Source organism: Leptonotus elevatus, chromosome 11, assembly GCF_054856555.1.
Source record: "Leptonotus elevatus isolate MCC_2025b chromosome 11, RoL_Lele_1.0, whole genome shotgun sequence".
Taxonomy (NCBI): domain Eukaryota; kingdom Metazoa; phylum Chordata; class Actinopteri; order Syngnathiformes; family Syngnathidae; genus Leptonotus; species Leptonotus elevatus.
In genome coordinates, this window is record NC_141249.1 from 4,200,806 (window position 1) to 4,210,570 (window position 9,765).

The 9,765-nt window shown below is 41.0% G+C and overlaps 1 protein-coding gene across 1 annotated transcript; it reads right to left on the reverse strand.

Moving 5' to 3' along the window:
- Positions 1 to 6,038: 6,038 nt before the first annotated feature.
- On the reverse strand, positions 6,039 to 8,348 carry ccn1 (cellular communication network factor 1). The gene is made up of 5 exons (XM_086090069.1): positions 8,135 to 8,348; positions 7,808 to 8,027; positions 7,337 to 7,681; positions 7,042 to 7,244; positions 6,039 to 6,960 (listed from the first exon to the last, which is right to left on the reverse strand). Exons 1-5 carry the CDS (start codon positions 8,180 to 8,182, stop codon positions 6,658 to 6,660), a joined length of 1,119 nt encoding a protein of 372 aa, XP_085946195.1. The 5' UTR covers positions 8,183 to 8,348; the 3' UTR covers positions 6,039 to 6,657.
- Positions 8,349 to 9,765: the final 1,417 nt, after the last annotated feature.

Consider the following 9,765-nt stretch of genomic DNA (forward strand, 5'->3'; position numbering starts at 1 on the left):
GGTTTATGTATGATTTTATGTAACCAGGTGAAAGTGCAACCCCAAGTCCCCATGAATTCAGTGTTTAAACCAATGTATGACAGCAACTAAAATCTGCCAACAATGCATGGTCGACCTTCACCAGTAAATGAAGAACTGCCTCATTTCATCAGTGGGCCACTCAGCCTTCGCCCAACTAGAAAGCAAGAACTCCAAAGTCCGCCTGCTTTTTCTGGATTTCACCTCCACCTTCAACACCATCATCCTGCAGACTTTGGTGTAAAAGTTGTACATTCTTCGGCTATTAGGTCAATTGGTCAATAGGTCACTTGACCTAGAAGCTATTAAGCATAAATGCTAATATTTACTAAAATAAAATAAGTGGAGAGCTAAAATGAAAAAATAAGCGCTGTCATCCAGCCAACATGCCACTATGGGCCAGCACCGATTTGGGGTCAGTAAGTCACAGGACCTTGAAGCTATTGTGAAAAAATGCTAATATTTAATGGGGGGGGGGATAATAAAAAATAAGTGGAGAGCTAAAAAAAATAAAAGTCTTTAATTTTGAAAAATGGATGTCCGCGCCAGAGTCCCTTCGCGCACACTACCGTAAATCCTAGATAAGGGCGAACATAAAGGCCGAACTTGAAATGAAGAGCGTTTGGCTTTACTTTCACCGTAGTCATGAAAAGCCGTTGACTACAATGACGAGGAGGGATAAAACTAGCGTTTATCCGTCAACTTTCCGTCCAAGAGCATTGACAGTCACTTTGATGAAAAGGACATGATATACATGCGCGAGGTGGACATGTTAGATGATATTACCATTGCCGATGAAGTGTCGAGTGGATTTTTTCTTCTTTTAACTCTGACACGGCTACGTGGAATTACCTCTTACACTGATGAGTGCTTGCAAATGTGATCATACAAAGGCTTTACAAGTTTGTACAATCCGGATTTATTTCCCCTTTGTGTGGTCAAAATGCCATCGAAGTTAGCAGTTTTGGCAGTAAAACTTAGTTTTATTTAGGTATGTTAGCAACTTAGCATCTGCTAATACAGCCGCCATCATTTATGCTGTAAAAAGTCTTTATGGTGTTGGTCAGTACTTAAATTGAACTGTGTAATATCTATGAAACCATAGCAGCACAAACGAACGAAACTGATTTCCCCCACATTTTGCATGTGGTGACTTGCCTGAAGCCAGCCTCTTTCGGGAAATTGGCATCTACTGATTCAGCCACCATGTACAAAGTGCCCGATCACGTCTTACGCCTTCATTAAATAACTATACGATCTACACTGATTCAGTAATTGACTCATGTTATGAAGTGATCGTTTCACATGCAATGAGCAGTTTCCCCAAATCCTCCATCTTGTTGTTTGCTCTTTTTATGGCTGCTGTGATCCATTGGCTACGCATTGGTTCCTCTTTTGGTAGCCTGGAGAATGCTTGATCCTTCTTGTTGTGGCAGCTGGTCCACAACAGCTGTCAATCAGTGTTAAAGTGTGGTGTTTGGCGTTTACTCAATGTGGCAGACACGTTTTCTATGCTGCCAAAATGGCTGCGCTAATGCCCATTTTGGGATACGTGACATCAATGTCCAGATCTCTATGGAAACACCTACAAGTCAAAATTGTACTTGGTTGAAATAGTAGAAACATCACTTTTATTTTGATGTTGGTTTTGTTCAACAACAAGCCTCGATCATGGGATGTCAGCAAAATAAAAGAGAAAATCAGCACCAAAGCCACCATTTTTCCAACCACTTTAGGCCGAAGCAATGGATTAGACAAGATTTGAGTGAATCAGGCTTTCCGACAGATGAAATAAATTCATGAAACGCTGCAACACAGGACAATGAAAAATATATATAATTATTTCTGTATTTAATTATTTTTATTTTTAATCATAGTTAATTTAATTAATTAATGATACATTTATTTAATAGGTATATTTAATTACATATTTAATTAATAAATGACACATTTAATTATTTAATGGTGTATTCATTGATTTAATTGTAGCACTTTTGGTCCTCCATAATAGTTCAGCCCCTGCACATCAGAGGAACAGCAGTGGAATTGGTCTCCAACTAAAAGTATCTTGGGGTCCATCTTTCCGAGGACCTCACCTGGAGCCGGAAAAAAAAACTTCTTTCGGTTTAAGAAGGCTCGCAAACGTCTCTACTTTTTCTGAGGTGCTGTGGTGTGCCGGACTGGGGAGTTTCTACAACTGTTTGCCGTAGAGAGTTCTCAGACCTACTATTAAATATCATGTACAATTCAAGCCTCTTGCATTTTTATTTCTGCTTCATTTGGGTCTTTGCACACATTCAACACACGCATTTCTATAAAACGAACCCCATGTACAAGAACCAGCTTTAAATGTTCATGTTTCTTTTGGTTAAGATCACTAGTCTCATTTTCCATCAGCTAATTCATGTCAATGTTGAGTTTTGTGACATTTCCAAGGTGTCCCCTGGCTTGCATGCACTCACACAAGACCTCTCTACATGTTGTATTCTTACCTAATGTTAGTTGAGTACGACTGCAGCGCCAGTCAAAATGGACAGTCTGGCCCATTGGTGGGGCCAGTGTTTATGGATGTGTTTTTACAGCCAATGCTAATGTCTTTTGGATGTGAAACCCTGTTGACTGACTTTCTTTGATGTGTAAGCCTGTGATGACGCATTTTCCAGTTTCCAGTCGGGGGCTGGAATCATCTCACATTTGAGTGCATCCTTTCTCTCGGGACAACTAATGAACCAGAGACCTCAAACTGCTACGACTGAATGAATGATACCATACAACATTCAAACTTTGCGTTAAATTGTGGGTAGCATAACCCTGGATTAGACATGTTTATTTCAGCCATTCTTGTATTGGTGATGTGAAGTGTAGTGTACTTACATGTAACCTTACATGAGTTTAAGAGATTTTTTTTTTTTTACCTGACCTCTTCCCCCACCCAACCACCACCACAATCCAATCCCACGTGGATACAGACACGACACACACCAGAGGTGGCAAATTCAGATCTAAACGTGTGCTGCAATAAATAAATTCATTTTATTTTTGTTTGAGTAATAATTTTAATAAGGTAGAAGATGTTTGAGGTTTCAAATTGCATTGTTAGTATTTTTCCTGTTATTTTAATTTGATCTTTTTCTCCTTAGGTGGGGTATTTGATTCACATGTTTTTTTTTATTAATATGTAAATAAACAAAACAAATGTACTATAGCTTGCATAATTTCTATAGCGTCTACAAAGTTGACAGAATGTGCATTTTCTATTCAACCAGCAGATGGTGCTTTTTAACATGACTTACACACACACCTTTCTTCCTTTTTGCCCTGAATTCCTTAAAAGTGAATAACAGCCTGCGTAGCCGAATAGACGTAGGCTCTGTAAAATACTGACATTAATGGCCTTGTATGACATACTGTAGTGAATGATGAAGTTTTAATGCTAATACATTTGTCATATAAAAATTGTGAGCTCAGGGGACGAGCTCACCACTGAGAGATTTAATTGCTCGGGCTCCTATGTGTGGTTTTATTTTTTCCTGTGCATAATCACATGTAAACATTTGTGCATGGATGAGCAGGACACTACTAATCAAATCAATGATATTGATCTGTCCAGGGGAAACAATGTTGAAATATTTCTTCTTCTTTTTTTCCTAGAGAGAGCGCACTATTGTTCATTTGGTGTGTGTGTGTGCGTGAGTGCAAGTTTGTGCTCATTAATTCACCTGAGACCTATTAAAAATTCCATACCGTTCACCTAAACCGAATACTTCACAATCCCGCTTGAGTCGTGAAGTTGTCAGGAGACCCGAGGAAGGATCAAAGAAAAGAAAGAAAAGTGAAATCCAGCACCGACCAAACATCACCTACTACCCACAGGGTTACAAACCAGAATCTTTCACCAACCCCAGAAACATCTCAATTCCAACAAATTAGGGAGACATCAAGAGACTAATGGAAAGACTGAAGGAAGGATAGATGAAGCAGAGTGAGATCCACAGACATCAGCCTCCACCGGCTGTGTTTTGTAAACACTGGAGACAAATGTCGGAGTCTGAGAGTCCCATTTTCTTCATCGTGTATTGAGTAATATGTGTTCTATGAATATTTTTATATTGGATAAGTTGTAAATGTGTGTGTTTTGTCATTTTAAATAGGTTTTCACAAACTTGAATCCAAAAGTCAGATTCCGGTGGTATAGACAAGTCTGTCTCCCATTTCGAGATGGGTAAATACATTTTATCTGTGTACGAAAGTAACTCATTATTTTATTTTTCTTAATATTTTTTAGAGGTTTTTTGTTGTTGTCGGAAAAAGCTTTGTAATATCCTTAGCTAAAACAGGCGGTTGAAGCGTACCCTGAAGTGTTGGAATTTGTTTCTTTACCATATTTTTAACTTGCAGATCATGTAAAAAAATTCTGTTTTTTATTTTGTGTTTTTGGAGCAAGGATGTTTATGATATAAACATATTATCTGAGAAAAGATGGTGGAGATGTGTAATTCCTTTCTGCTCCCACACACCTAAATAAAACGACTGATTGTTCAATTGAAAGATGGGGTTATGCCATATGGGAGAAAGCCCGCAGGGCTCCAATTGGGATTTTGTAATTTCTAGTGCCTTCCACCAGGCGGTCAGGGTGGAGGAAATCATTGGATTTTTAAAACAATTGTGTCGCTTAATCAATGTAATAAAGAGTAAATCTGAAAGTCTGAGGTTGTTGCAATCCTTCTGTTCTAGTTCCAGCCAGTTGAAAGATTTCTGTTTCACTTCAGAAAGGAATGCTATGGATGACTGAAAGGACTGATACATAACGTTCAAAAACCATTACGTAATCAAGTTAGGTGTATTGTGTTAACAAGACAAATGACTGCATGGCACTTTTCAAAGTATGCGGCACTCTGATGAAAATGTGCTTTTGGGAAGCAGCATGAAGGCAAAGAGCAAAAACAAGACTCTCTCAGAGTGTTTTGACTGTAAATCAGGGCTGCAGGGGAAGGCACACATCTCTGTGATTAGGTAAACTTCCAAGTCTTTGATGTGAACAATCTGTAAAACTTAAGTGGGCACATCCTGTGCAATATGCACCTCCAGCCGAGACAATGTGTCATGCTGCTCTCCAATATGAATTTCCCCAATCAGATCAAACCATCCACATCTGCTTCCTACAAAGAAAAGTGTTTTATAGTTTGCAATTCGATGAAATGCGACTTGTGGAAGCCAAGTGAGTACAAGGGAGTGTTTGTATATTTTTAGACCATCCTAGCTCAAGTGAACATGTTGCTCTGAAATACTTTCCAACATCTGCCGCCCATCAGGATGTCTGCTTTCTGAGCCACTACTGCATTCCTGAGCCACTCCCAATACCTGAATCAAAAACAGAAGAGCCTTCCCCCGTCCATCGATACCCCTGAGCTCTCACCCACTTCAAATCACGCTGGAGGTATTAAGCACCAGGTGCAATGCACCACCATCAGCCTTTTTTTTTTGTGGTCTTACTTTTGAGTAATAAAAGTAACAGACATGGGCAGCAATGACTTCAGGTAAACAGTAAAGGGCTGTTACAGTGGCTCCAAAGCATCTTAGAAGAGCAACATGTTGATGAAACCAAAAAGGGAGATAGCAAATCAATTTGATGACATTATTTCTTTCTTTAAAAGTCTACATGCATGCCATGATAGTTATATTCATGGTATTAAGGTGCCTAACCGCAGCCTATTGAGAACAGACTCCTACTCAGATCGTCTTTACAACTCATGGACCTAATGTACACCCCCGCCTCACCCTCACAGTCACGCAAGTGTGAATCTTGGCCAGATCCAATAAAAATAACTCGCTTCAGACTAGCATTCCAAAGTAACAGAAAGTCAGCAGAGAGCCTCCAAAGTGTTGTTATATAAGCATCAGCACTGCTTGGTGTCTGAGAATTTTGTGGGATCTGCAGGAAAATTCTTCGGAAAGCATTGTGATCGTGTGTTGTAGTTTGAACACAGCAAAGCCGACACACTTTCATATTTCATAAATAAATTCATTTTATTTGTAGCATATAAAATTAAATCAATTTACAATTTATTCCAGTATGACTTTTAATATCCACATAAAGTAGCTACATTTCCCTCGATAAATAATATTATTAACAACGCTAAAACATTCATTCATCCTTTGACATGTTTCGTTTTGTCTTTTTCATGAAGGGAATTGACTAGCTGCCACAAAACATGAACGATAATGCCCACGTCAGGAAGTCACCAAACCACACGCTTGATAAACAAGTCGAGAGGTTACATTGTGGGATGGTATGCTAATTGATGCTATGCGTGCACATATATACATATGTGCACACAGGTCTACAGTCTTGGCCATGTCAGATGTTAAAGATCAAAATATACACAGTGAATTGATAAAATAACATAAATGTACAAATGTTAGTTACATCTTGCTCCATAACGAAGCTAGCATTGATGCTCCCTTAATATGAAGCGATTTAGTTAAGAGTGCTGATGTAGTTACAGCAAACAGTGCACTTTATAAAGTCCTCCTGATGTAAGCCCACAATTCCTTAGGAATTTAGTTACAACAAGAAACTGGTAGTTGTTCGGTGCCTTATTTACACCCCCACGTTCATCATGGCTGCCGCTTTTCCAATCAGTCTCTGAACTTGTGGATATCATTGGAGAGGCGGTAGAAAGGGTAGGAGGCTTCGTTTGCATGTGGGCAGTTGTAGGTGCACTTGCAGGACTCGATCATCATGATGTTCTTGTTGAAGGTCTCGCCATCCTCGCAGCGGAACTTGACTCGGATGGTTCTGGTGTCTTGTGGGCTGCAGCAGCGACCGTCCACGCAGGCTCCGCAGTATTTGGGTCGGTACTTCTTCAAGCTGGAGCAGCCGGCGTAAGTGAACTTCACGGGCTGGCTGGACTTTTTGGTTCTGCTGCATTTCTTTCCTTTCTGCAAATGGATCAACACATTAGCTGGGAAGTCAAGACCCGGAAGCGAGGCTAACATTCCATGGAGGTGGCTGAGGTTTACCTTGAGACTAGAGTAAGGTGACTGCGTGCATGGTCGCACTTCACAGATTCGAGTCTCCTTGACCAGCTTGCACTCGTTGTTGTTGTTGGTGACTCTGGTGGAGATGCCTGTTCCGCAACTCTTGGAGCACTGAGACCAGGGTGTGGTTTGCGTGATGCACTTTTGGCTGACAAACATGTGAATCTCAGCTTGCGGCCTGTAGGCTGTTGCGAAAAGAAAAACATCTCATGAGCAAACTCGAACCCACACTTTTAGGACATTCATGTAAATGTGAAGTAAAAAATAGTTTTCTTACCAGCTAGTGACTTGAGTCCCCCCTTGACAATTGCAATCAGCTCGTTTCTCTTGGTGAGATCACTTTCAAGTTCATCAGTCGTCTTGTCTTTGCCGAAGATCTTTTCCAAAATGTCCGTGTCCTTGCCGTTGTCGCACACCCACTCTTCGCAGCACTGGCCCGATACCTTGACCAGCCGTGGGTTGGCGCAGCCCAGATTGGGCAAAGAGAGCTCTTGAGGGCACAGCGGGACACATCCCACAGCACCATCGATGCATGTGCACTGATGTTTACAGTTAGGCTGGAAGCTTTCTCCGTTCTGGTAGATCCTACTGTTGTACTCGCAAGGTCTGCCCTCTAACTTGGCTGCAGAAGGGAGGAGAAAAACAGAGGAATGTCACTCTACCCCGCTCTTTGGGAAGGATCACCTAGCTGCTCGAAAAAGCTTTCTCATTGTAGGTTTAGTCAAGCGTACACGTGCTTTCTACATACCTCGGCAGATGCCACGAGTTGTAGCAGCGGCAGAGATGGCCCCAAAGTTACACTCCAGCCCTTTGGTGTGGTCGCAGGGCTCGGTAAGGCTGCAATCCTCATTCAGCTGTCTGGCACAAACTTTGCAACAACCGCAACCGTCCAGAACCACGCTGACACCGGGTGCGCACTTGGGCATCTCAAGTGGACACTCACACACCGATGAGCAAGAGGAGAAAACCTGGATAAAAAGAATAAAATTACTCACGACTGGATCGGTCATCTCCCCTTGAAAAATAGTGTTTGCTTTCCTCTACGTTTTTAGTGAAATGAAAATGATCAACTCACCAAGTTGATGCTCCCCAGGAAGGTAACGACAACAAAAATCATTATCATCTTGGAAAAGTTTCTTGCAAACAGGAATCCTGGTCCCAGAAAAAAATGAAGAGTGAAGTATTGATGCGAAGTATTCCCTGTTGCAGTCTTGCTGTGTTCGCTTCTGGTCTCTGAAGATCCAAGCTGGGCTTAGTGAAGCTCTTGGTGTAGTCTGCTGAGCTCCGGCACCCTCCTCACTTTTATACTCTACTGGGAAGCTGACGTAGTCCCCGGGCTGCCTGCTGAACTGTTCCCAAACTATGCCAGGAATGTTTCTCTGCCTTTTTCCATCCAAGACATAAGCTCCGCCCTGTCTAAACCATGCACTCCCCCCTCCTGTCTCTCACCCTCAAATGGATTTTTTTCCCCCCAATGGTGCACATAAGAATGCACTTTTCCCTCTCACATTTTCCCTCTTGTTTATCATAACCTCTTTTCAAATTATTTCTAGCAAAAGCAACTTTAACTGCCTGGGGGGGTTCTTCATTTTGTTGATTTGGTAAAACCTTTTCTTCATCACTTTTGTGTGTACAATACTCACCAAATGCTCTAATTTATTTCAAATTGTTTATCCGCCCTATATCATATGAACAACGGTTCCATTCAATTATGACATATGACGTCATCATATTCATGCCTTGTCATGACGTAATACATGACGCCCATTTATAAGTGGAAACTGTTTCAAATAACAGTAGCTTTTTCACATGAGAATCTGAAGGTGTGTGCTGCCATACTTTTAAGAGAGTCTATTTCTGTCTCTCCGGTGCCTTTATTCACTGGAGTTAAGCGCTTCCAGATGCGCGCCACAACGCAGACGTAACTATATTACCATATTTGGTATGGCAGTAGCCTACATTATTAACATATCCCCCCCCCCCTCCCCCCTCCTTTTGGCAAGCAGACCACAAAGCATTCCTGACAGCTTAAAGGCTTGTTAAATATGTTCTCCGTGCAGGGAAATTCCTTCGCATTCAAGCATTCTTTGCTCGGGGCAATTTTAACTTTTTACGCCATCTGTCTGTCATGTTTCCGAGGGAGGAAAAAGTAGGTCCCGTTACAGATAAAGCGCTCCGATTTTCCACAACAAATAGATGGATGCTGCTGGGAGAGAAACAGACTTCGTTTGGATTTAGATTAATTGAATTTAAGATAAAATAATACAAATAGTAATAATAATAATAATAATAATAATAATATCTAACACGTGTTGTTGTATTGCGTTATGACTTTGACTCGATTTTTTTTCTTCTTCTCCTTTTTTGCCTTTTGTTGTCACATTACGCATATAATATATCTTTAATAGGGGAACGACGTAATCTGGACTGTGTCGCGGCGTGTTGGAGGTGGACACACGTTTCACATAGTCAAAAATCCCAAACCAAAAACAAACAACAACAACAAAAAACCCTTCAAACTGGACTGATGTCGTTGTAGGAGCACGTCTGCCTTCCAGACACTAGATGGGGACATTTAAGAGGATGGTTGTTGTTTCTTTGATGGTTAAACACCATCTGGTATCCTTTGAAATGTTATGTTTAAAATTACTTTGATAAAAACAGATCTGCGAGTACTTGGTGCGGGGGGTTCTGTGTGTGTGGAGA